This window comes from Notolabrus celidotus, chromosome 17 (genome assembly GCF_009762535.1).
Source record: "Notolabrus celidotus isolate fNotCel1 chromosome 17, fNotCel1.pri, whole genome shotgun sequence".
NCBI classification, from domain to species: Eukaryota; Metazoa; Chordata; class Actinopteri; order Labriformes; family Labridae; genus Notolabrus; species Notolabrus celidotus.
Genome location: NC_048288.1, coordinates 14,332,347 through 14,358,804, shown reverse-complemented (window position 1 = coordinate 14,358,804; position 26,458 = coordinate 14,332,347). Strand labels below are relative to the sequence as shown.

The 26,458-nt window shown below is 40.0% G+C and overlaps 4 protein-coding genes and 1 long non-coding RNA gene across 5 annotated transcripts; 3 read left to right on the top strand and 2 right to left on the bottom strand.

Moving 5' to 3' along the window:
• Nucleotides 1-936: 936 nt before the first annotated feature.
• LOC117829294 (cystatin-B-like) lies at nt 937-1,594 on the top strand. Its single transcript, XM_034706922.1, has 3 exons — nt 937-1,034; nt 1,108-1,209; nt 1,323-1,594. The coding sequence occupies exons 1-3, from the start codon at nt 963-965 to the stop codon at nt 1,431-1,433; spliced, it is 285 nt and encodes a 94-aa protein (XP_034562813.1). The 5' UTR covers nt 937-962; the 3' UTR covers nt 1,434-1,594.
• Nucleotides 1,595-5,428: 3,834 nt separating this feature from the next.
• On the top strand, nt 5,429-6,183 carry LOC117829296. The gene is made up of 4 exons (XR_004634600.1): nt 5,429-5,443; nt 5,574-5,744; nt 5,819-5,923; nt 6,030-6,183. It is a non-coding gene; the product is annotated as an uncharacterized LOC117829296 (long non-coding RNA).
• Nucleotides 6,184-7,880: 1,697 nt separating this feature from the next.
• ccdc58 (coiled-coil domain containing 58) lies at nt 7,881-10,978 on the bottom strand. The gene is made up of 5 exons (XM_034707050.1): nt 10,854-10,978; nt 10,210-10,335; nt 9,983-10,129; nt 8,276-8,335; nt 7,881-8,193 (listed from the first exon to the last, which is right to left on the bottom strand). The coding sequence occupies exons 1-5, from the start codon at nt 10,902-10,904 to the stop codon at nt 8,143-8,145; spliced, it is 435 nt and encodes a 144-aa protein (XP_034562941.1). The 5' UTR covers nt 10,905-10,978; the 3' UTR covers nt 7,881-8,142.
• A 1,521-nt stretch (nt 10,979-12,499) lies between these two features.
• On the top strand, nt 12,500-15,495 carry fam162a (family with sequence similarity 162 member A). Its single transcript, XM_034706881.1, has 5 exons — nt 12,500-12,685; nt 13,280-13,399; nt 13,722-13,833; nt 14,368-14,476; nt 14,844-15,495. The coding sequence occupies exons 1-5, from the start codon at nt 12,643-12,645 to the stop codon at nt 14,958-14,960; spliced, it is 501 nt and encodes a 166-aa protein (XP_034562772.1). The 5' UTR covers nt 12,500-12,642; the 3' UTR covers nt 14,961-15,495.
• A 1,370-nt stretch (nt 15,496-16,865) lies between these two features.
• On the bottom strand, nt 16,866-26,089 carry kpna1 (karyopherin alpha 1 (importin alpha 5)). Its single transcript, XM_034706961.1, has 15 exons — nt 26,082-26,089; nt 25,561-25,703; nt 24,128-24,261; nt 23,930-24,043; nt 23,729-23,828; nt 23,011-23,105; nt 22,349-22,480; nt 22,064-22,152; nt 21,844-21,943; nt 21,505-21,668; nt 19,906-19,984; nt 19,695-19,820; nt 19,463-19,590; nt 19,070-19,245; nt 16,866-18,825 (listed from the first exon to the last, which is right to left on the bottom strand). The coding sequence occupies exons 1-15, from the start codon at nt 26,087-26,089 to the stop codon at nt 18,638-18,640; spliced, it is 1,776 nt and encodes a 591-aa protein (XP_034562852.1). The 3' UTR covers nt 16,866-18,637.
• Nucleotides 26,090-26,458: the final 369 nt, after the last annotated feature.

The window sequence follows — 26,458 nt, the reverse complement described above, 5'->3', positions numbered from 1 at the left end:
AGGACCTAACATTATCTTTCTGACAAATTACCAGTAACGGACCACTTCGCCCGAGTTTGGGCACGACTTGTGATCACTTTGAATTGGCCTAGATGTTGTTTTGTCAGACATCTATATTTTAGAGGATGAATTGAGACCAGAAGCGACTGGTAGGTATAGGAAACAGACATAGAGAATAGGAATATTGGTCTAATGCAATTTACTTACAAATAACATGTAAATTGATTATACTGCTTATTTTATGTATCTTTAGAGTTAATACAGTGTGACTCTTTTTCTCTCTGGGCGTAGCATCAGGTGGCTCAGGTTGAGGACTTATGTAAGTTTATCTTCATGTAACCTGTAGAGCAGCTACCACCTGGCACCTATATACTGCTGCAACATACAGAGACACGGCAGACTCAGCCTGAAGCTCAGTCAGGAGCTGTGCTGGTGTAGGTGTCTCTGTAGTCTGGACCCCCTTCTGTGTTGTGTGGAGAGTTTGGGAGGGTTTGCAGATGAAATACTTCTTGATTTTTACAAATATATGAAAAAAAGTTAGTAATATTTGTCATATTGTTATTGTTGTCTAAAATGGTTAAATGTTATATATTAATAAATTTAAGATGTGGAATGTCTTATTGCACAAACATGTTTCTATGATGTGTCACTACAGAGTCAACCGTCAGAAAGCTCTCTGTAAACATTATTCATCTTCAGAGTGGATCTTGCTTTGACAATAAGACAGGTGATAAGACCCTTATTACAGAGAGTTCGCTGGGATTTGCAAGAGAGACCATTGACTTTTCTAAACTTTTTTTTATTATTTTGACTCCGCCCACATTGTTGTGTGTGAGAGCTGACCCTCCTCTCAGTATCAAGGATCAAATCCAGAATATAAATATGTGTGATACCAACCTGTAAACGCACACTTCAGACACATCAGATCAGGACGACTGACTCTTCAGACTCTTCCTGTGAAAATGCTCAAATTCTTGGAGGTTACTCTGAGATTCCAGGAAGCTGCTCCGGAAACTCAGAAGATTTGTGATGAGGTGAGCTTCAGTAGCTTCCTTCTTGATTAACTTCTGGTTTGCATTTCTATCACACTTTATTTTATTCTCACAGGTGAAGCCCGATGTGGAGAAAGAGACCGGCAAGAAATATGGAGTCTACAGTGCACGTTGGTACAGGAGTCAGGTTGTGTCAGGAATGAACTTCCTTATAAAGGTAAAAAACATAATAATACGTTTTATTTTGTGTGAAGGAAAAATAATTATAATCACAAGTGGACTGTGGTACACTTTGAAATCAATGTGATTGTGTACTATCATCTCCTGCAGGTTCATGTGGGAAAAAGTCACTACCTTCATCTAATCGTGTACCGAAACCTCTCTGGAGAGGTCAAGTTTAAACGTGTGAAGGAGGCAGAGGAACCCCTTGAGCCTTTCTAATGATAAAAACACAGCCTGATTCAGCTGGTCCATGCTGCAGCCTCACCTCAACAGGCCCTGCTTCTTCATCCTGAAATAAGACACAAAAATGTTCCTTTACAGTCATGCTGAAGAGGTTCAATCAATGTGCAAAGGAATAATAAAGAATCATCAGAATATAAGATTCAGTTTCTTCATTTCATGTTTGTTGTGAGTTGTGAGGTCAGTCTCTTGTAGACCACATGAGTCTTCTTTTTTCAGTTTTATTTAGCGATTCTTTTTATTCATTTTTTAATTTTCAAGTTTACATTATCTAATAAATTCTGTCAATACAAGTTCATACAGTCATGCCATTGTAAGTATGACAATGCAAACGAAAACAAAATATAAACCTAAACCTACAAACATCGTTTTATAGACCCTCCCCTCGACATGGTCTTGGAACTGAATATTACTTGCAAGTAATACATTTACAGGGGCCGAGAAAGTATATAGGAAGCCTAATAAAATATAAATAATGCATAAATAAAAAAAGGGATTCAATATATGAATACAATGGTATAATGTCACAAGTAAATCATATATAGTTCTGTCAAAGTAAGATCTCAATTCTGTTTTCAAAACACGTGGTTGAAAACAGAATGGAAGAACTCAACTTTTCCAGAACTATATTGTGATTTAATTTGTTGACATTATAACATTGATATTCATATATTGTATAACCAGGCCTGCCTTATTCATCCTAGCAACAGAAACCTCCATTGTCAAAACCAAAAGAAACATGCTAAACTGCCCTCTTGGATTCCACTGTAGTAGATAGGAACATTAACATTGCCTTCTTTGCTGCTTTCTTCAGGGATAAATGCATGAAGAGGAGAATACAATCTATGGAAAAAACACAAAAAAGTGCCCTCTAGAAGCCCCTTAAGTACATAGAGGCAAAAAATCCACTCTGTGTACGCATATAGTTCATTTTGTTATGTTATGTTAATTTTGTACTATATCAATAATATAGCAAAAATAAATATTTTTGTGTTTTCCTTTTTCATAATCCAATTTACAGCACCAATGGTCTCATAAATATTCACCATGATGCAGGGATATAAGTGTCAGCTGCTCAACATGTTGTGCCTTTATGCTGGAAATCTGCAGCTGAGCCTTCATGCTGGAAGTTATACAAGAAGATTGACACTACCTGCATATGTGACCACACTGAAGTTAGCATCTGATTTGGCTGTTTCTGAGAGGGTTAATGAAACCTGGTCCTGATCCAAAACAGCTTCATGTCAGATCTGGACTCCATCATCTGAAAGAGACTACAGAGTTTTAGTTACAGGACTGAACTGAACTCTGTTCTGTTTTTACAGAACCGGGGAAAGAAGTTTCAATGTAAGACAGATGTTTCAAAGATGCAAATAATGGACCTTTTTAATTAGATTCATATCATAACAATGTGGTGGTATAACCATAGACTGTAAAAAATATGTACGTAGTATCCGTGACGTCACCCATCTGTTTCTTAACGCTGTTTTGAAGTCAATCATTAGCGGCAGCCATATTGCTTCTGTCGAGCCAGTGTGACGTAAAGAGGCGGGCTTTGAGCCTCCTAGCCAACAGCTGCAGTGTTCCCACAGGCAGCTGTGACTCTCATTGGAAGACTAGTAATCTCAATATCTTCAAAATTGCCGCGTTAGAAATAAATTCACCTCCCTCACAGTGAGAGGACATCGAGAAATGAACTATCCAGACTACACTCATCTTTTGTACCAGGCTGTAAACATGTTTATTTCTGCTGTAAAGATCGTCTTTTTCCCATTCATGTGTATGTGACTTCCGGTACTTCTGGAGTCAGCCTCAAGCGGATCCTCGATGAACTGCAGTTTTTAGCACTTCAGCATTGACTCATATTTTTAGACCGGAGGTTGCCGCTTGGGTATAACGTATGTTTGCAAGCTACATTAATTGTCTGCTTTTTCATTTTTCATTCATGAGAATTTTTTTCCTTCTCCCTGTTAAAACACATCCTATCAATTCTAAAAGGTTATGAAGAGATTCATTATTGAGGATGTCTGAAGACTGAAATGGCTTAAATGTTAAAAAGTCTTGGAGAAAGTACAGCTCCTCTAGCTGCTCAGACACATCAGAAGGCTCTAACAGTATACATCTTTGATGCTCTTGTAGTTGAATGATGAACTCTTTAGATATACAAATGGATCTTGGCTACTTTGAAAGTAAGCAGTGGTAGACAGTAACAAAGTAATTTACTTGATCACTGTTCTTAAGTACATTGTTTGAGTATCTGTACATTACTTGAATATTATTTTTGGGGGAACTTATAACTTTTACTCTGCTACATTTGAAAGACAAATATCATACTTTTGACTCCACTACATTTTCTTTTCTGAGATCAGATCCAAAGACCATAAACTGTTCATGTACTTATGTTTGGTTTGTCTTAACGGTGTAGTCGTACCTCGGCTGAGCGTAGAGCAAGTACAGATCAGACGTTATGATGATTCTCTATCTGAGCACCACGGCCATATTTGAAGCCCACGTTTGAGGTTTTTGAAATAAAGAATGATTCGTATTGTTGTGAATCTCTGATCTGTTTACCACACAAACTTCATCACAGCCTGGATGAAAATTTAAAACCAAATTGTCTGTGCTTGAAGTAACTTAGTTGCCATTTATAATTCATGGTACACTTTTTAGAGATGAAATAATGTTTTCTAGATAAACATAACGTAGCAGAACGTACACCCATGCATTCTTGACAGCACTCATGCTCTGTGGATGAGATATTTTAAAATTACTTTGAATCCTTCAGTATTTTTAAAAGCAATTACTCAAATACTTTAACTCAAGTAATAATTTGACTGAACAATTTCACTTGTATTGGAGTAATGTTTGACCAGGAGGATCTATACTCTGATTTAAGTAATGAAGCTGTGTACTTTGTCCACCACTGCTAGTCAGACAGGTGAGAAGAACCTTTGTTACAGAGTTGGCTGGGATTTTGTTAAGTTGAACATGGCAGGGTTTTTTTTGGACTCTGCCCACATTGTAATATGTGAGTGGTAATGAATAATTAGTTTATATTGTTCCACAGAAGGTCTCCTTGAGGTGTGGCTGTTTGTTTGTCACATCTTGTGATGTTTGTTTACTTCCAAAGAAGTGATTTAAAGTTAATGGTCAACTATAACAAATGATTTTGTGTATCTGACATCTTTCCGTCTTTATAAATGAACAGCTAAACTCAAATAATTCTGGGTTTAAATTCCACGTCACATTATCTATGTTAGGTACACAAATCAGACATATCAGACCTAACATTATCTTCTGACAAATTACAGTAACGACCACTTATCCTGAGTTTGGGTAAACTTGTGATCACTTGAATGGCCTGATGTTTTGTTAGACAGAAATAAGAGGATGAATTGAGACCAGAAGCGACTGTAGGTACAGGAAAACATGACAATAGGAATATTGGTCTAATGCATTTACTTACAAATAACATGTAAATTCATTATACTGCTTATTTTATGTATTTGAGAGTTAAACACGTGTTGACTCTTTTTCTCTCTGGCAGTAGCATCAGGTGGATCAGGTTGAGGACTTATGAAGTTTATCTAATGTTACCTGTAGAGCAGCTACCACCTGGCACATATATACCTGCTGCACATACAGAGACACGGCAGACTCAGCCTAAAGCTCAGTCAGGAGCTGTGCTGGTGTAGGTGTCTCTGTAGTCTGGACACTCTTCTGTGTTGTGTGGAGAGTTTGTGACGGGTTCTGCAGATCAAATACATTCTTGATTTTTACAAATATGTAAAAAAAAAAGTTAGTAATATTTGTCATATTGTTATTGTTGTCTAAAATGGTTAAATGTTATATATTAATAATTTAAGCTGTGGAATGTTCTTATTGCACAACATGTTTCTCTTGATGTGTCACTACAGAGTCAACACGTCAGAAAGCTCTCTCTAACAGTATTCATCTTCAGAGTGGATCTTGCTTTGACAATAAGACAGGTGATAAGAACCTTTATTACACAGAGTTCGCTGGGATTTTGCAAGAGTGACCCATGACTTTTTCCAAACCTTTTTTTGGACTCCGCCCACATTGTTGTGTGTGAGAGCTGACATTCCTCTCTGTATCCAGGATCAGGTCCAGAATATAAATATGTGTGATACCAACCTGTAAACGCACACTTGAGACACATCAGATCAGACGGTTGACTCTTCAGACTCTTCCTGTGAAAATGGATCAAAGTTTTAGAAGTTGGACTGAGATCCAGGAGGCAGATCAGGACACTCAGAAGATTGTGATGAGGTGAGCTTCAGTTAGCTTCCTTCTTATTATCTTTCTGGTTTGCATTTCTATCACACTTTATTTTATTCACACAGGTGAAGCTTCAAGTGGAGGAAAAGAAAAGCAAGAACTATGAAGTCTACAAAGCACTTCAGTTCAGAAGTTTGCTTTTGATGGGATGTAGTCACTACCTTTTTAAGGTGAAAAAAAAAGTTTTATTTTGTGTGGAGGAAAAAATAACTATTAACACAAGTGGACTGGGTACACTTTGAAATCATGTGATTGTGTACTATCATCTCCCTGCAGGTTCATGTGGGAGGAAGTCACTACCTTCATCTGATGGTGTACCAAATGTGCCGTGGAGAAATCACGTTGAAGTGTGTGAAGGAGGTAGAGGAACCCCTTGAACCTTCTAATGATAAAATCAATGTGCAAAGGAATAATAAAGAATTAATCAAAATATAAGATTCAGTTTCTTCATTTCATGTTTGTTGTGGGTTTTGAGGTCAGATGTCTTGTAGGCGATGTGAGTCTTCTGCTTGTAATCTGTTTGCCAAACACATTTTCAGAGGAAGGTTAGTGGACATGATTCAATTCTGTCATGTTTAGAGACATCAACACATAGAGCACCATCATTGGAGCTGTTTGCATTTGTAACTAAAATAAAACAAAGTGAAGGACTGGTGAAAGTATTTGATCTTAACAAGTTCACATTCTGACCTGAAGATGGTGCTACATTAAAGGTAAAGGATGAGTCCTGAGTGGAGAAGGAACACTTGTTCTCTTAAATTCTGTCATACTGTGGTGTCAATACTTGCTTCCTAATATGTTGAACTGCTGGTGGTGCTAGACTTTTCATCTGAGAATCACCAAACTTCTTAATCTGGTTTACCTGGTGGTCAAAGCTGTGGATCAACAGACCCACAGTTGGATGAACAGTGTCATGTAACCTGCATTTTGAACATAGAAAAACACCCGTTCCCCTTCTTGTATGCATGAGATGGAGGTGCTAGGTGTATAATTCACCCATGCCATAGACTTCTGTTGCCACTCCAGTACAATGTGAATATTACTTGATGGGTGTGATGAAATTACATCACACACAACCTTCCGCTTGTAGTAGTGCTTGGCCTTCTCGGTGCCCCACTTCAGATCAGCCCTGGCTGTGAGGTAGGCTTGTGCGTCTCCTGATCTGAAGGCAGTGTTACAGGCCTTCAGAAGGAGATGGACATCCCTGCTCATCCAGAGGGAGATGGGTGTGGAATTTCATCAAGTGGATGAATACATGTAACAAAGGGAAATAAGCTTTCCAGATGTAAGATGAGAAGGTTTTCAATAACTGAATTTTTACTGCTCTTGTATTTTTCACATCTGTCCAGCGACTGTCCTCATTGGGTTTCCTATTACAGCTTATGTTATTGCTCCATCGTGCGTGGGTTCGAGTTCCCAACCTTCCTGGAACTCTTGCCAAAGCTTGAGGCTGAATCTTATAAACACTTCCAGTGTACTCTGGTACAAGAAAATCTGGTTACATGATGCAGATACAAAAAACCCCCAAAAAAAACAGACAAGTTTGCTATTCAGGTCAGAACTTCCCCACATACTGTAGTGGTCTGACTTTGATGCAGGCCAATCAGAAGTACCTTGAAGGTATCATATCAGGAACAAGTTAACCTTAACAGTAATCTCACACAACCACACCTCAGATGAACCCACAACTTGTGACACTGAGAGGAGGAGGAAATGATTCAGGTGTAAACTTTCATCTCTATTCAGATTAAATATTTAGATGTAAAAACATGAGATTTTTTTTAATATACCTTTAATATCATGAGACTGCCTGTTTTTCAGTGAGGTTGTGACAGTATTTTAGCAGACCCCAGTGCTGATGGTGCAGTCCAATGATGCAGATATTTCCACACTAAAATCTCTCAGAATGGAGATGTATATTAGAGAGACTATACCTCCATGTGTTGTGTGATGCAGACGGAAAGCTCTAGAAACTTCACTCACAGTAAATAGTTACTGTGGGACCCAAAGATGTTGAATCTCTTCTTGTGGTGAGATGAACAGTCTGACTTATTTGATCTACTCGTAGAAAACACTGATCTCGTTGGTAGACTGAAATCCTAAATGACTGAAATCACACACAAAGAGTTTCATTTGAAACCATTTCATTGTCTTTTTAAAAAATCTCTTATTGTACAACGTATCTCATCAAAGAAGCACAAGGAGGACTGTTTCACAGCGGTGGCAATGTAATACAATAATCACAATGGAATACAGGTGTTGTGGAGAAGAAGAGGTCAGAGGTGTCCGGATGGTGATCCGCCTGCAGTCAGGACTCAGCGGCTCACAGTTTCATCTCCAGTCTGGGTCTGAACCTTGTCCAAGGCAGCTCCTCTGGTCAGACTGAGCTTCACTTCACCTTCGGGGGCGTGTAGTGGATTCTACACCTCTCATTGAACACCTGAACACGAGGAGGTTACATGTGAGATAGAGAGAGAACATGCATGTGTGATGAAAGGACTTTTTGGGACATTACAGCTGACCTTCAGACTTCTGTCGTTGACAACCTCTTCGACATTCAGCTCTGACTGCATCAGCTTTAACTGGAGACGAAGAAGACAGATCGTTAAGAGTGGTTTTTTTTAAGTTTGCCTCACACATCTGTGCAGCAACAAAGTAGTTAATAGACATTTTGATTAAAAACATCCAGTCTTAGACGTGTCCTAAATGCCAACATCTTTCAAACTCCACACTTGTGTTTCACTGTGAGCTTCCAATTAAAAATCCATTCCAAATTTTAATAACCTGACTTTTTTTTTTTACTTCTCCTGGAGACAGAAGGATTAAACAGAACAGTAAGAAAAGGAGAAGTACAGTCCCCAACTTACCTTCACCTAAAGAGTAAAATAGATGGAGTGGCAGTTTAATAAAGGTGCCCAGAGGAGTAGGGTTACTACACAGTTTTTAAAATTAAATGTAAGATTTTAGGACATTTTCAGACCCCAAAAAGAAAAATAAATATCCTTTTTGAACAGTAGAATAAACAGAATTTCACACGTGTAGCATATTTAACCAAATGTCCCAAGTTTAAAAGCACTTCAGTATAACTAAAGTTGCTTCATTCTTCCTCTCTTCCTGTTTGTAGTTTCTGTAAACTATGTTATGTAATGCTAACCAGACAAAGTAGATTTGACACAGTGTTCAGATTTCTCAGCCTGAAATGTAAGACCTCTCACAATCAAAAGATTTTTAACCCTCCTGTTATGTTAAGGGTCAAATTGACCCATATTTACAAATCTTAAAAGTATTTTTTCGCTCTGAAACTTCTTCTGCTTGGCTTAATTAGTGTGAACAACATATACAATGAAAATGGTTCATTTCACACATTTGCAACCCCCCCTGCATGTTTATATTACATAGATACTGTTTGTGGGTCAATATGACCCTGCAGTCAAAGTGGAGGCTAAAAGGGGTCAGAAGTGTCAAATACTAAATGTTTCTTTGCAACTGTGTGACATAGTTCACCCCAATCACTATCCAATGTACATAAAAAAAAGTTTTAACATGAATTTTTGTAAAAAAATAGTGAATTATCCTCATTGAACTATGATTTGTGAGAATTAAAGAACACCAATGCACTAAATATTGATTTAAATGGTTAGTAATGGAGTTAATAATGACATCATCTTTTTATTTTCTATTTATTTATTTTATTTGTATTGTTTTTATTACTATTGTTGCATCTTGTGTTCTTAACCTTAGGATTGTGGGGTGGGTTTGGGGTCGAGGCTGGGGCTGGGATATTTTTTTTTTCTTTTTCTTTAATTTATTCTATTTTAAGTTGTTTTTATGTACAATGTGTTACAATGTCATTGTATGAAAAGCGCTTTATAAATAAAGTCTGATTGACTGACTGATTGATTGATTTAAAAAAATGTAAATTAGGATTTTTTGGGGTTCTGACACTTTTGAATCATTAAATATGCCCTGGGTCAAGTTGACCCAGGAACATTATTGCTGTCTCTAAGAAACAGACATAACAGGAGGGTTAAGACATTTTATGATCTTGAATTTGAAACATCTAATTTAGGAATTAGATCCTCGTTAGAATCCTCTTGATAATCCTCAGAGCTCACACTGACTGAACAGCTGTGAGGAAGGAGTCTTTCAGGGAGTCTCTTGGCTGCAGGTGGACAGTCTTGTCAGACTAACATGATTCAGATTGGTGGAGTTTGGAGCTTCTTTCTTACTTTGGTCTGTTCCTTCCTGAGCTGTTTGATGAGTGCCATGTTATCACTGTCTTTTGCTCTTTCTTCCCGTAGTTGTCCGACCTCTGCAGATGCTTGGGCGATACAGGACTTGATAGCTTTGTCTCGGCTCAGGTGGGCCTCCATCATCTGAACAACACAAAAGGTTATTACCGCAAAAGGAACAGCTTACTGAAACATGTTATTATAGCCAAGAGCGTCACACTCACAGTTTCATAGAGCTGTTTGCATGTCTGTGTGGCATCCACTTTCCCTGAGAAGGACACTGTGGGCACTGTGGTGTTAAGGCTGTGGACGATTCGGTCGTCTATGGTGCGCATTGCTTTCAGCACCTCCTGAAAAACAAACACATGAGAGGAATGATTAGCCTGCTGGTTAAATAAACAGTACATAGCACAGAGGCGACAGCTCCCAAAGTGGGCAGCCTGGGTTCAGTTGGTTTTCATCATGTCTTGGGTTGTGGAGCCTGAAAAATGTATCACTGCTTTAATGAGACATAACCAGAGGTGTGAGCTCTGACTGAAGTCCAGTCTGAAGGATTTAAAGAAGTCTGAGGGGATGTTGGTTTCTGTCTAGACATATAACTAACTGTAAGTTTCTCCATACAACAATACATCATGTTCATCTGGAGACTCGTGACAGTGACTTTAAAACCACATGCTGCCTGTTATCAGTCCTGCTGGTCCTGTTTAGCTCTGAACTCTTGCAGCAGATTGAACAGGAGGGTCACTCTTTGGCTGGCGTTAAATGAAAACAAACAACACAACATGTGAAACATCGAACTGTGTTGATCCTCAGCGCTGCCATTCAGTGACGAGTCTGCTCAAACAGATTCATCTCAGGTTCAAATTACCTGAAACATTGAGAAGTCCTCACAGTCCAAAGATCCACCGGGCGCCGCCATAGTGGATTGCGGGGTCCTAAACAAGACACAGTGAGAGATATGGCTGTTAAAAAGAGTGCCTGAGTGAAACACCACTCTGTCTAACAATATATCCACAAGAGATAAGCCATTTATCATGACTAATCTTAAACATGTGAAGCTTTTTCTTAGAATTCAATTACTGTGTCTAATTATAAAATATAAAATATACTGACAGAATAAATGCAGGACAATTACACAACTTGTGATGACCTGTATTGGGGTGCCTTTTACTCTACTCAAAACCAACACTAACCCTATCCTCTTTGTGACCGCAACCAATCCATACTAAGCATGCTAAACAGTACCACTTATCATTATCATTAAGTGAAAATGTACTTAAGTACAGTAACAAAGTAAATTTACTTGAGTACTGTACTTAAGTACATTTTTAGAGTATCTGCATTTTATCTGAGTATTAATTTTTGGGGGAACTTATTACTTTGACTCCTCTAAATTCAGAGGACAATTATTGTACTTTTTACTCCACTACATTTCTATCAATGATCTAGTTACTCACTACTTTTGCTTTGAATGTGGAGCAAACACAGAGGATGTTTCACTCAGATCAGGCAGTTCATTTAGAGGTGGTAATGATGGCTATAATTCTCCACCTGAGCACCCATGGCCATATCTTCAGCCCGTGTTAGAGGTTTTTGAAATGAAGAATGATACGTATTGTTTGAAATGTTCTCCCTGTTTCCCACTCTGCCCAAATATACAAACATTCAATGTCCAACCTGATAAAGTGTGTTGAGCTACGTAACGTTTGTTTCATTCCAGATGAACATTTCAAACTAAGTTGTCTGTGCTTGGAGTAACTTAGTGTCTGTTTTTATTCCATGGTATAGTTTTTAGAGATTTCAAGTAATTGTTTCTAGATAAACATGATGTAACCGAATGCACTTCTAAGTAGTCTTTACTGCACTTACGTATTTTGAAAATACAACATTTTGAGATTTACTTTGAACTACTTAAAGTGTAACTAAACCCCAAACCACTATTTTTTTTAGCTGAGAACTTATTTACATAGGAATTTAGTAGTGCTGTTAATCAACGTGGGTCTTTATCCCAGCAGATGAGCATAAAGTATTACAATTCCTCAAATTGTGTTGACAATGTGTGTAGAGACTGCCACCTGCAGGTTGAAACCCCTCTACTGCAATGGAGTTTTTCTAAAGGCTGGCTGAGTTCATGGTGATATATTTGGTACTTGCATCTTTCATCGTACCCTATATAATCTACCTCACCACATTCTACAAACTCCAGCCCTGTCCAAATTGAAACATTGACATTCCAATTGCATTTTTTGAAATTCCTGGGTAGATGATCTTCAGCTGAAACTCTGGGGTTCAGTTACCCTTTTAAATGTTTTTAAAAGAAAGTACTCCAGTACTTTAACTCAAGTAATAATCTGACAGAGCAACTTTCACTTGTATTGGAGTAATATTTGACATGGAGTATCTATACTTTGACTTAAGTAATGAAGCTGTCATTAAGTGTTAAAAAAAAACTGCAGAGAAACAAATTAACCTAAGGCATGGATTTGTTTTAATCAGGCACGCAGCAAGGGCTACTATCCTTATATCACGGGGTCCTTCAGGGCAGTCGATGGCTAAAGTAGCGAAGTGACTTTGAACAGCTGACAGTGGACTGGACATGGAGCTACGCAGCTTCATGGCCTGATTACACTTTATACTTTATTTACCCAAACGAAAACATGAACTTCATCAGGTCTCGCCTTTCCATCGGCAGCTTCATGGGTTCGTATCTTTAAATGTCTTGAATTCCCACGCTTTGTTCTGAAGGCTGACGAACTCAGTTATTCTGTTACTTTATTAGTAATACTGCTGATTTAATTTACATTTACCTTTAAATATATGTTTAATACTTTATATTTACTGTTATACCAGGTGCGTTCCTCCGAGATTGTCTAGTTTGTGTCGATAGATTACCTATGGACACACATTAGCTAGTTCCTGTGTTGTGAAATGTTGTATTATGCCAGTGTGTGGTTATTGCCCAGGTTTGGTAATCTTATTCAAAAGTCCACCTGGAACCATCTGACATCTTGATTTGTAGTTTTATTGATATGGAAAAATGTGACCGCCACGCCCCCTTCCTTATTTGCTATGGCACCACATTGAGAAAACAACAGTATGTTTCTTTAATTCTACAATCAAACATACAAGAAGACCTATATATGAGAGGAATTTTGTCTACATCAGTCTACATGTTTTAATCACTCAAGTCCACAGAAAGAGCCAAGAAAAATATGGTATCATTTCAGTCTGCAGCCAAATTTCCCACCCCTAATAAATTGATTCACTCAGGTTTATCTGCATTTATCCCAACAGGCCAGAGGTGCCGACAGGTGACTGAAACATGGAGCCACAGAGGGATGTGCAATAAACCACAGGAGACCAAAGTAGAGCCTCCGCCTGCACCCGCAGCACCCCCAGCACCCCCAGCACCTGGTAAAGTTCTACACCTTTATAATTTTCATGTGCATGAATCAGGGCTCAGTTCAAAACTGAAAAAACTCATGGTACTGATTTGCAAATGTACACAGATAACGAATAGTGTAGTCAGATTCCTTGTTGTGGCCACAGCAAGTGTGTGAAAGTTTTCTTCAGTCCCACAGGGGGAGGATACACAGGAAGTAGGGTCACAGTTTAGGGTGATGAACCTAATGACTGAGGCTTGTGAATCCAAACTTCTCTGCCCTCACTGTTTTCCTGATGAAAACAAAGATGTGGATTAGGAAAATAAATTCTGTGTGTTTGTTCTGTCCTACAGTTCCTCGTGCTGGGTTCAGACTCCCAGGCTACAGACCCTCTGATTTGGACAAGAAGATTCTGATCTGGTCTGGACGGTTTAAGTCAGCAGACCAGATACCAGAGCTTGTGTCGTAAGTAATTTTTTCCTGTTTATAGCCCCCCTAGCACACTCCCATCTGATTGGCTGTTTGTGTGATGTGGCAGAGCAAGCTAACTGGATGATGCTGCTGCAGGTCGCTGATGCTCCACCAAAAATGTCCCAGTTCAAACAGTGTGTGTGTGTGTGTGTGTGTGTGTGTGTGTGTGTGTGTGTGTGTGTGTGTGTGTGTGTGGGTGTGTGTGTGTGTGTGTGTGTGTGTGTGTGTGTGTGTGTGTGTGTGTGTGTGTGTGTGTGTGTGTGTGTGTGTGTGGCTGGAGGTAATCACGTCAGCTCTGGACATCAGGGTGGAGATCTGACTGCGTCTGATCTGCTGTAATGATTAAAGTCCCAATTATGAAGTATACAAACTGCAGACCTCCCACCTCCTGCACTCACAATGCTGCGAGGCTCCATAAAGAAGGAACATAATTAATGTTAACATCAGAGGATGAGACAAGCATGAATACTGAACACAGGAACAAATATCAATGATGTCTGGGTCCACTGATTCTTGTTTGTGCAACAGGTTCGAGACGCTTGATGGTGCCAGAAACAAAGTCAGAGTGAAGGTCTGCTATATAATGATGGGGGCAACGATAGCAGCCTGTCTGGTGATGGTTTTCCTGGGCAAACGGGTGAGTGACAAAGGAACACTGCATCATGTTTGCACGTGAGTAACTGTTAAATTAAAGGGTGTACTTTGAAGCAATGGTGAGTTAAGTCAGAATAGCCTATGTCAACATGAAACACTCTCTGTTATCTTTGTTAGACATCTCTGCCTGGTAGTGTTTTAAGTTGGTTGAGCCATAAACAGAGCCTGGGTGTGTCAAACTGGCTCACCAGTTCACCTGAGCCACAAATATTGTTTCACCACAAAGAAGGTCATATTTTTATCAACTTTAATCTATGTTACTGCTCTGTTTTGTCTGTCTCAAGACAAGTATAAAAGATAACCTGATATTTTCAAGATCTTATCCATGATCGGGTCTCATGTCGTTGCAGGCTGCCGGCAGACACGAGTCCCTGACCGGACAAAACATGGAGAAGAAAGCCCGATGGAGGGAGGAGATGCTGAAAGAGAGGGAGGCTGCTCTCGCTTTGTCTGGGAAGGCTCAGTGATGGAGGACAAACACACAACTGTGTCATTTTCCCCTACAAATACAAGGCCTATAGTGTTCCAGATCTCGCTGTATTCATCCCTTCAGAGCTCCTCACTCCCATCCTGGAGAGCAGTTTGTAGATGTCAACCACAAGTTTGTATGGTTGAATAAATATAAAAGCCCAAATGTAAGGTTTGAAGTTTCAGTGAATGTTTGGAGGTTTTAAATCAGTAACATTTAGTCACTGACGTACAGCGGAAACCTGAACAGGATGTAAATTGGGACTGTACTAACTCTGTTACTCAGCACACATTAAAATGCTAGAAATCCATCCATGCCTCTCCAGCTGCCTAGGGTAGCCCTCGTTTTAAATCAGCCTCAGAGGCAATCAGCTAGCAAGGGTTTAAAACCATCTCCAACTTTCTGTAAGTGAGTCAGGTTATCTGTCCTGATAGGCGGGACGTTAAGATGGTTTGTTGGTGGATTAAGTGACATTGATTTTGTACATAATGAGCACCAAAAGGATCACTTCAATAAAGTAATGCTTATCCACAGTCTGCTTCTGATTGATCCACCTGCTCTGGTTGAATGTAATCTGCAGGCCCTATTGATAAGCTCCACTAAGTGTTGTCCTCTTGTGGTTACAGTAGTATGTAGAGCCTGGCTGAAATGATGTTTACTTATGTCTGTAATTGTAATATTGGATAAACAAATCACGATTGTGAACATTTAGTTGTTTCCCAGGCAAACTAATGCCGAGCTCATTATCCTCAGGTTTTGGAGAGGAAGAGGTCTCCACATTTACGGCCTCGGGAATAGGGAAATTTACACTTTACACATTTTTATGATTTCAATATCACATGAAGGGTTGCAAAATTCCGGGAATTTTCAAAGTTGGAAACTTTCCATGGGAATTAACGGGGAATAAACCAGGAATTTACTGAATTAAAGGTTGGCTCTTAACCCTCCTGTTATGTTGCGGGTCAAATTGACCCTTTTTAAAGTCTATTTTAGACAATATGTGCCCTCCTAAATGCAAGCTAAATGCAGCATAAAAATCTGGGCAGCATGTGACAGAAGAGGTGTTGTGTTAATTTATCAACATCACTTCATAAAAAGAAAATAAAGTAAAATAAAATAAAATCTATGTCATGTAAAACCATTGTATTGATATTTAGGGCTTTCCAATGTACATTAAAAAAAATTAGAACATGATTTTTTATGAAAAACGAGTGAGTTATGCTCATTGAACCATGATCTGTGAGAGGTAACGAACACCAATGGACCAAATCTTGATTTAAATGGTTAGTAATGGAGTTCAAAATTAGATTTGAAAAAAAAAATATGGATTGGGATTTTTTGGTGTTCTGACACTTTTGGATAATTGGTCAAATTGACCCAGGAACATTTTTGCTGTTCTAAGAGAAACAGACATAACAGGAGGGTTAATAGGAAACTTAAATATAGTTGGGGAAAATATATTTTAGCATAATCCTGACTAGTACAGTTGAATATCTATGCTATTCCTCAATCACATGCACATAGCACACTGCTTACTGCAGGGCTATTGAGACCACGCCCCCTACATGCACTGCATTCCTCCATCACAGGCACAGATCATTTCTATTTTGGATGGAGGTCTGATTATAACAAAACAAATATTTATGCTTGGATATGATACTTTTCCATTAAATTACCCTCAATTCCTATAATTCCTGTAATTCCCATGGAAAGTTTCCAATTTGGAATATTTCCAATTTTCAATTTTCCACCCCTTTGCAACCCTAATCATAAGAGAACAAAATGTTCAAAATAAATACAAGTTGACACCACTTCTTCTGTCGTCCTCAGAGCAAATACTTACCGTCCGGATCCAGTCTCAGTCTGAACTCTCTTCAATGAAACGGATTCATTTACACCGTGGTTCATGAAACAGCTTTTATGCAAATGGCATAACAGGGGACAGCTGCACAAACTCAGTACAACAAACAGTAATTAACATGTAGAGCTGGTCATCTCTCGGGAGAGATTTCGACAAAAAGAAGCAATGTAAAGAGAACTTGGTAAACAAACATTCAATTCTGCTAGCTAAGGTGATCACCAGTATTTTCAAGTTTTTATCTGGATTTCTGTTGAAATTATCTGGAAGGATTACGGTAGATTAAGGATTATGGCACCATCAGGAACATGACAGATGCTAACCCCCACTAAAAAAAAAAAAAACACTTAAAAAAAAAAAAAAAAAAAAGACCCAACTTCAACTTCAATAGCTCAAATACGTGTTGATGATTTGGCATGATCAAATTGGAAAGTTCTACAGGTTTTTGACTGCTCACAGCTAAATTTCCAAGAGTCCATTCCTTCGTCTCAATAATGTTCGTCTAGCTTCGCTGAGGCAGAGTGATCTTTTGATTGTTATTAGTGTGCTAACAGTTTCAGTCCACAAACTGCTTGAGTCCCTTTGTAGGAAGAGTCAACCGTGAGGGATCTTTGTCATACCAGGAGGGAGGCGAGAACCTCTTCGCTTCCTGATGAGGCCGGAGCGTCGTTGACCGATTAAATAGTTAAATGTAAAAACCATGGCGTATTCTCGAAGAGCAGGCGTCAGTCTTGAACTAAAGTGCTGCGAATGAAATGAAAAGTATGGAAAGATAATAAAAATTCCCGCTGATCTGCTGCTAGACAGATTCCAGGGTTTAATAGTCTGTTTAAGTCTTGTCCAAGTCTGTCCATTTGTCTCAGTGCGAAGGGAAGACTCCAATTCCCATAGATCCATGGGGTTTTATTCACATCACACCAGAGGCAGGAGGCAGTCTAAACTCTTCAGAATGGAGCCTGTGCAGGTGGAGAGTCCCGATGCTGGATAAAGGAATGAATGATATGAAATCCAGGAGGGAACATGAGCAGCCTGATTTTGCCATCCCCAAGCTCCACCCCTTTTTTTTTTTTGTACACGTCATTTTTCTAATTTGTCCATCTGTGGTCACTTGTCCAATGGCTAGAGAGGAGAAGGTGAAGGAATTCAACCTCCATTTTTGAGTCATTTAAGTGCCTTTTGTAGAGGTCAGTGGAGTCCTTGGGGCGGGACTCCCACGGTCAAACATGTTGTCAGCGCCTCGTGGTCAGTCCAGTGTTTAGGTAAGATCATTCTTCTGTGTGTCTGTGTGTTTGTGTTTGTGTGTGTAGGAAGGGGTCGAAATCATGTCCATGTTTGTCTGTCTTGCGTCATAAATGCTTCAATCAGACAAGCAGTGCAGTCTCAAAACATCCTGGTTAATCAGAGAGAGAGGATCCTACAGGAACAAGGAGAGGTGCTTTCTATCTGGAATGAGCTGAGGAGGAATCCGGAGGAGTAAAACTAGGGGTGGTGTCGAGGACAAATCTGCTCACAGGAGATGCCAGGGCCTTAGCAGGAGACAGAATGATGAGTGAAACCTTCACGAACTGGCTGACAGGACTGCAGAACTTGACCCACGCTGGACTTACGCACACACTTGCTCCCGTGATGTTACATTTTTCATAATCATGATTATCGTTAAATCAATCTCTGACGATGAGAAGGGGAGGAAGAGGGAGGAAGGGAGCCGAGGGCATCCCACGTTGTCGTGACCTTGAACAACGGCAGTGGGCAAAGTGAGAGAGAGAAATGAGCGGAGGTGAGGATGAGGGTGGCGCTCGGAGAAATGGGATCGAGTATTATAGCTGGAAGCCTTCCATTGGAGCCTCGCACTGCTGGAAGAGGAACTGCTGCTGCTGCAGGTCGACGGCCGGGGCCAGGGATGGGTCCTCGTCCTCGGTGTTGAAGTAGCGTTCGATCAGGTCGAAGGCTTTCTGGTAGATCTCCTGGTTCTCGTGGCCCTGCAGGAACTCCAGCTTGTCCAGACCTGAGAGAGGAGGAGGAGGAGGAGGAGGAGGAGGAGGAGGAGGAGGAGGTGGGTTGATGCTCCAATAATTAGTAGATCTAAGGATTATTAACTACCAGCCATAAACATGTTATATATCAAGTTTAAGCATCTAAAGTCCTTTTGCTGCACTCTGAACGTGACTCAATTGGTAGCCTAAACATTGCATGAGTGTAATTTCTCTAACTGTGTGTGCGTGGGTGTGTGTGTGTGTGGGTACACTAACCATAGGCCTCTTCAATGAGTGCACAGTATGGGTTGATGCCTCCGCCCCTCTTGGCCTCCAGTTCTCCCAGTCGCAGGATGTTCTCGATGCCATTCAGAGCCACCTGAACTATCTTGGAGTCCATGAGTGTGAGCAAGTCACACAGAGGTTTTATACAGCCCAGCTCCACTAGGTGCCTGTCGAGAGCAACACACGTCCACACACAAACATTTAGAGCATATAATTGTCCTTGGCTAACAAAGGTATCATCGACACACCCCGCCGAGGAAAACAGAGTGAGAGAGACACAGCTGCACCAGCTGAAGGACGGTTTGGAAAGCCCTTTTAGTCAGCTTTGGAATATACATTTTAAGTCGTCACTTTAGATTCACCTGAAGCCGTCAGCGGTCATACCTGATTTGCTCTGCAGAGCCCCCCGAGGTGGCGTTGGTAATGGCCCAGGCTGCTTCCTTCCTTGTGCGAAACTCTGCTACCTGCAGGATGGTGATGAGAGGAGGCAGCAGACCTGCATCTATCACCATCTACAGAGAGAGAGGGAACGACCAATTAGAGGGGAAAAACTTCAACCACTGCGAGAAAGCACTTTCAGGCTCCTCAGTTGAACACTGACAGACGGCATCCACACCTGTATTTGTGCTCGATTCCCTGCGGTGATGTTGGAGATGGTCCAGCAGGCCTCCTTCTTGATGGACTCCTTAGGGCTGCTCAGGAGGTGAAGAAGGGACTGCAGTGCTGAGCAGTTCAAAATCACCTAAGCAGACAAACAACACAGAAATATTTATCTCTTTTCAATAACCTCCTGAAGTCGTCACATAGTTTCATTAGTATGTCTTTACCTGTGTCTGTAGATCATCTCCTGTGACGATGTTCCCAACAGCTCGCAGAGCAGGAGACACCACCTTATAATCAGCATGCCTAGAAAGAAGCAGAATACTGTCACTGGCTTATCATATGAGCCAGAGAGAGCCCTCAGGTCTTCAGGTAGTGGACTTTTAACTGTACCAGAAGGAAGAACTAAGACACACGGTGAGGCAGCTTTATATTATCACGGCCCACGCCTGTGGAACACCCTAAATGAAGAGCTGAGGGCTGCACAGAGCATACATATTTTTAAAAGCAAACTCAAGACCTTTTTAGTCTCACTATTAACTGAGTTTTATCCTTATAACAGTTTAATTTATTTATTTACCTATTTATTATCTAGTTCAAATTTTAGTCACTTTTATTCTACTTTATTTATTCATGTTCTTATTTATTTATTTTAATTATAGCATCTTATTTTCTTTTAATGGTTTAATATTTTAGTGTTTTATTATCTTTTTTTATTTTTTTTAAGTTATATTTTTGGGGCTTTTTGCCTTTAGGACAGCTGAAGAGAGACAGGGAATGTGGGGAATAGAGAGTGGGGGAGGACATGCAGGAGATTGTCGACCGGCCGGGAATCGAACCGGCGACCCGTGCGACGAGGACTGTAGCCTCTGAATGTGGGGCGCTTAGACCGCTAGGCCACCAGCGCCCCGTGTTTATTATCTTAATAATAATAATAAAAATGCATTTTATTTATAGGCGCCTTTCTTGACACCCAAGGTCACCTTACAACATTAAAACAAACAGAGTTTAAAAAACAAACAGTAAATAAAATACAATTTAAAAAGTTTTAAGTGAATGGACGATGGAGTTGTGGTCAGATGGAGTAAGCCAGTTTTAAAATGTGGGAGTGAGTCAGTGTTACAGAGGACAGGTGGGAGAGAGTTCCAGAGCTGGGGAGCAGAGCGGCTGAAGTTTCTGCTCCCCTTGGTAACAAGGTGAGCAGGGGGGGGACAGTGAGGTGGATGGAGGAGGAGGATCTTAGAAATGTATTTTATTTTGGTGATTTTAATTTCCTGTGTGAGTTTTAACATCTTATTTTACCTCCAGTGTTTCCTCATTAAGATATCATGAGAGCATTTCCTCAGTTCATTCCGCAACTTCTTTTTATTTTTTTATTTTATTTTTATTGTTTTTATGAATTGTTGCTTATATTGTGTTCTTAACCTTAGGATTGTGGGGTGGGATCTTTTTCTTAATTGATATTGATTCGATTGTATGAAAAGCGCTTTATAAATAAAGTCTGATTGATTGATTGATTATGTATGACAGCTAAGTAATGATTCTGATCTCTGAAACTGACACGACCACGATGTACTATCCCTCCAGAGTCAGAGGTATAAAGATCAGATTAATCCCTCAGTTAACAGAGACTCCAAAGAGTTTTTCACATGACTTCCTTCTTAATATTTGAATACTACACCCACATTCGCACTTCCGCACTAAAAGTAATGCCGACAGATAACACACGCAGGATTTTCTGTGCCTGTCTGAGGGCAAACAGCACTTCTGGAACAATAAATATCTCAGCTGTGATGTAAACATGCGGTAAATATTTACAGCCTTACATCAGTAGCTCCACCAGCCTGCGACAGACTCCTGAGTCAATAACAGCCTGGATTTTGTCATTGGGACCATCAGATAGGTAGGACAGTGCCCAGCATGCATCAGCCAGGATGTCTGTGTCGTTGACAAACAGCAGCCAGGACAGCACACTGAGACACGGGGACACCTGGACAATAAAAAGAGACACAGAGATGTGATATGAATTAATATGTCTGAGTTCACTTTAGATATAAGCATCTTCATACAGTGACTTTTGACCCTGTTACAGCGAGATAGCATACACTCGAGCAGTGTGAGAAGGCTGCTGTTGCCATAGCGATATGTTTATCTTGGCAAATTACCTTAGTGAAGTCCGGAGGTGGGTTCTTTCCTCTGCACAGGTTTGAGAGCGCCCACACTGCATTCCTCATCATCGTTAGACGATTCTGTTTGGCCAACAACCTGCAGAAGAGCGAGCGTGTTATATCAAGGATGCGGGATCAGAGCGGCTCTTTTATTTTTCCAAGTGTCATAAGAAGATGTAGGAGGAGGAGGACACTGAAGCAATAAGTAGTCACTTACTGCACCAGCGAAGGCAGGATGTTGCAGTCTATGACAAAGTCTCTGCATTCTGTGCTATCTCCTGCTATGTTCCCCAGGGCCCACACCGCCTGAGGGGCCAAACAAGGATTTAGGTCAGTCAGGAAACAACATCAAATTGTAAAAGAATTGATACCAGTACTTCCTAAGAGGCTTCCAAAATATACTATGTTGTTTTTTTATGTCAAATGTATACTGGAGAGAAGAGTAAGTGACCGCCTGTGGAGTGAAACCTGACTAAACCCTGGTTGGCTGAATCCTCCTTACCTGTTCTTGCACGTCTTCAAAATCCGAGCTAAGCATCTCTATGAAAATGGGCACAGCTCCTGCCTGGATTACCACTCGAGTCTGATGGGATGTTCCTGATGCAATGTTGGTCAAAACCCATGCCGCCTCAAACTAAAGCAAGGGTAGAAACACATTAGTTCATGGTTGGTTTAAACAGCTGTACACAGTTTCCATCTGCACAACATATCAGCATTCCTGTGTCATTGTATGGGCCTTTGCAGGCAGGGCCCCGTCACTCTGGAATGACCTGCCAGAGCAGATCAGGCAAGCCACATCCTTGTCCTCTTTTAAAAACAAACTTTTTTAAAAATGTGCTTTTACTTCTTAACTCATCACCGACTATTTAATTTCTGCATGGTTTTAATTATTGTCTTTTACTCAACATATTTTAGTTCTCCTAAACCAGTGTCATGTGCTTTTGTGTATATTCTCTCGCTATGTCTTGCACTCTGAAGCACTTTGTAAACCTGTTTTCAAAAGGTGCTATATCAATAAATGTATTATTATTATTATTATTATTATTATTATTATTGTTGTTGTTAGAGTAGATCTGGTTCACGACAAACATGATCCAAAAAACTGCAAGAAAGAAAGTCTTGAGTCAGCGTTTGCACACCTGTGCTACAAATGAGGACATGTACCTGCAATGTGCAGTTTTCTTTCCTCTTCAGGAACTCAACAAAGCGCTCCACCACACCTGGAGTGGCGATGACTTCATCAATGGGTGGGTTGGGTTCTGTGTGAGACAGAGGAGAGGTAGACGACATAAGACAAAAATAGAGCAACAACAGATCCAAAATGTACTCTGCTTCATGATTTAAATAAGAGTGTCTTTTAATATTAAAAGTAGAACCAGCAGACTGAGGGACAGTTTTATCCACCAGGCAGTCAGTATGCTGAACTCTCTCCCTGTTTTGCCCCCTCTTCCCATAGTTCCCCCTTAACCCAGTCACTGACCCCCCCCCAAATCAACGCTGAGGTCTGTAATCCTCAGGACTGAAACGCACACGCTCACTTTGATTTTGAATTGCACTGTAGCAGTGTTTTTGTACTGGTTTAAACTGTATTTTATTATTTTAATTAGCTTACTCTTTTTAATTTTAGCTTATCTTTTTCTAGCTAGTTCCTATGTTTATCTGTTGCTGTCATTGCTAGGGTCTGAAAGAGAAACGTAATATCAAATTCTCTGTATGTCTGGTGCACACTGCAGTTTTTGACAATAAAGAAGACTTTGAACTTAAAATGCATGAAATAGTAGGTAATAATAAAAAAGTCAAGTGAACAGGCAGGCACCACCATCATGAGCAGAGGAGAAAAGTATCCTTGTGGAATAATAACAGTCATCTATGGCACTCTTACCTTTAGAGAGGAGTTTCCTAAAGCGCTGGGTGCCTATTAGCTGCTGCTCAGGAGAGCTGGAGAAGATCATCTGTGTCATATCCTCCGAAATGACCCCGCCCTGTACAGCACAGACATGGACATTTGTTCACATGGAGGGTACAGACAGCAGGTTGATTTCTATCAGTGTGGTATTAGATGGGTGAAAGAGTCTCCCCTCACCATGAGTGGGTCCATGTTGTTGGCCTGGGACTCCAGGTAGCCGCTATCAGCCATCCCATCTTCCTCAGGGAGGCCATCATCCTCCACCGTGGCAACGTTCCTCCTCTTGAAAAGCTGCAACAGAATGACCGTTAAACATAAGAATTTGGTCTTCTTATGATTTCCTTGTTCTTATGATTTCAGCCGAGCTTTGCTCACCTGTTCATCCTTCTTCTGTTTGCGGAGCTGTAAGCCTTCCTCTTCCCTCCTTCTTCTCATCTCATCTGTGTTGAGGGACTTGTTCTTGTAGCTCTTGAGTCGAGCATTGTCCTTACCCTGACTCATGGTGCAGCCTGAGGAGATGGAAGAACATGACAGTTATAAAACACAACAATGTTTGGAGAATGCCCTCCGGTGGCCAGTTTTTGGGGGACGGTTGCCTCCAATCTATCTCAGATTTTTTAGATCAATTCACTGCTTTCGCCTGTTACACTTGTATTAAATGATCTTGCTAATACAGGCCTAACAATCAATTAAAACAATGTGATACTAGCTGGTCTCACAGCAGCGAAAAAGCTCATTGCAACGCGCTGGAAACCCCTGCATGTCCTTTTGAGTATGGGTTCTAAGACACTTAGATATGGTGCACCTTGAACTCTTAACAGCCAGAGGTCACGGGGGGAAAGAGGCAAATAAAAGAGACTTGGCAAATGATTTCTAAGAAAATCAAAAGCCTTCTACATTGATTATGTTGATATATGGTGGCCTGGAATGAGGGTGGGGGGTGGGGTGAGGTTTTGGGCTTACCTTTCTTATTATTGTCATTTAGAAATATAATTTCATCATATAGACTATGGTTTGTTTTTGTCCTGTTTTTGTTTAATTGAGGTTAACTTCTTGCACAAGCATGATGTGTCTGCTTGCTCTGATCAATATATTGCTTGTAACAACCTGCATACAAATATAAAGTAAAAATATAATCACAACTATATATATATATATATATATATATAAAACCAACAGTAATTCCAACCTGGAAAAGATCATTGTACTGATGACAAACACCACAGGCTGCTTCATAGTGTAATGTATGCTAGTATAATCACAGTGTATAACAGGTAGCTCTGAATACGTTCACCTGTGTCTGCGTGACAACCATCAGGAACACCAAGACAGTCTCTAGAGCAAGTCGTTGTGATCATAACAACCTGATTTAGCCTGAAGGGTGACATTAAGGTTAATATTTCTCTCAGCTGTCACTCTTCAACTAATGGGGCATCTGGGGATACAAGCTAGCTGGTTAGCTTTGTGTGTTTTGACACTGCGGGGTTAATCAGCAGCAAAGCACATTATCTCATGAAACAATGTCGTTCTTAAACCTATCGACTCACAAACAACTCAATCATTAAATACTATGAAGTGAATTAAGCGCTCGTCGTCACGAAGGCTTCACTTCTTCAGCTAATGTCAGAGTCCGTCGTTAGCTCAGACTGGCTAACAGAGGTAGCCGAGTCAGCTAACGGTTTCTGTTAAATACAACGTTAAAGGCTCCGAATACTTTCTACATATTTCTAACAGAACATTTAACTGATATTGGTATTATTAAGTGTTACTATACACGATCTCCTCACATATAAAGGATATTTACTGACCTGTCAGATCGGGCTCTGTAATCCCCTTATGCGCTAGGCCACCGTTTGTATAGCCGTCGCCGGTACGGTAATGCGCATGCGTGATATTTGACGCACTCCCCACAACTTCCCCCGCACTCCGCTCCACCCACGCGACGCTTCTGCTATGTGTTCATCCCATCCTCTAACCCAGAGCCTATGGAAAGGCAACATTTCAACTGGAGCCCCTTGTACTGTCAACAACTCCACCAACAATCACATCACATATACACTGAAGTAAATCTGACATGCAGCTTTATGTTTTACACGTTTTATTTATTTCAAAATGACATCTAAAAGAACGCTTTTTTCATTTGTTATTTTAATGTTCCTTATTTATCCTGAACACTTTTTCTAATTTTCCCGATGTGATGTCGTCCTCTTATTCTGAAAACCTTTATTGTCCTTTTAATGCTTTTATTTACTTATCCATTTTTATTTTTTATTTTTTTTATTTATCCTTGAAAAACCTCTCAACAATGATTTACTGGTCTATTTCCTACCACTTCATTCTGTTTGATTCACGTGTATTCCCTTTAACCTCTTGCATTGCATTTTGTTTTGCATTGTTAAAGTTCATCCTCCCTGTCGTTTGAAATGTTTGCTGTTATTTGAACCAGGCTTTGTTTGTCAAAGCACTTCGTAAACAATTGTTTTAAAGGTGCTATATAAATAAATAAATAAATAAATAAATAAATATATAAAATTAGTTATTAATAAAATGGTAACGACACTGATATTTAGCAGGAAAAAATATATAAAATTTAAAAATACATATAATGTAGTAGTAGTACAATTTATTCAGTCATTATATAGCATAATCATTTTTAAAGTACTGACACTTTCAACAAAGCAACAGTCATGTATTAAGTGATGACTA

Excerpts from the sequence above, each read along its gene's own strand:
- ccdc58 (XM_034707050.1), bottom strand. The coding sequence starts at position 10,904 with ATGGCGGCGCCCGGTGGATCTTTGGACTGTGAGGACTTCTCAATGTTT. Across the intron at positions 10,130-10,209 it reads GCAAACAGCTCTATGAAACT|ATGATGGAGGCCCACCTGAG; the intron begins GTGAGTGTGACG and ends TGTGTTGTTCAG. Across the intron at positions 8,336-9,982 it reads TCAGGAAGGAACAGACCAAA|TTAAAGCTGATGCAGTCAGA; the intron begins GTAAGAAAGAAG and ends CTTCGTCTCCAG.
- kpna1 (XM_034706961.1), bottom strand. Across the intron at positions 23,829-23,929 it reads ACAACATGGACCCACTCATG|GGCGGGGTCATTTCGGAGGA; the intron begins GTGAGGGGAGAC and ends TGTGCTGTACAG. Across the intron at positions 22,481-23,010 it reads AAGAAAACTGCACATTGCAG|TTTGAGGCGGCATGGGTTTT; the intron begins GTACATGTCCTC and ends CCCTTGCTTTAG.
- fam162a (XM_034706881.1), top strand. The coding sequence starts at position 12,643 with ATGAACTTCATCAGGTCTCGCCTTTCCATCGGCAGCTTCATGG. Across the intron at positions 13,834-14,367 it reads CAGATACCAGAGCTTGTGTC|GTTCGAGACGCTTGATGGTG; the intron begins GTAAGTAATTTT and ends TTTGTGCAACAG. Across the intron at positions 14,477-14,843 it reads TGGTTTTCCTGGGCAAACGG|GCTGCCGGCAGACACGAGTC; the intron begins GTGAGTGACAAA and ends ATGTCGTTGCAG.
- LOC117829294 (XM_034706922.1), top strand. The coding sequence starts at position 963 with ATGCTCAAATTCTTGGAGGTTACTCTGAGATTCCAGGAAGCTGCTCCG. Across the intron at positions 1,035-1,107 it reads CTCAGAAGATTTGTGATGAG|GTGAAGCCCGATGTGGAGAA; the intron begins GTGAGCTTCAGT and ends TTATTCTCACAG. Across the intron at positions 1,210-1,322 it reads GAATGAACTTCCTTATAAAG|GTTCATGTGGGAAAAAGTCA; the intron begins GTAAAAAACATA and ends CATCTCCTGCAG.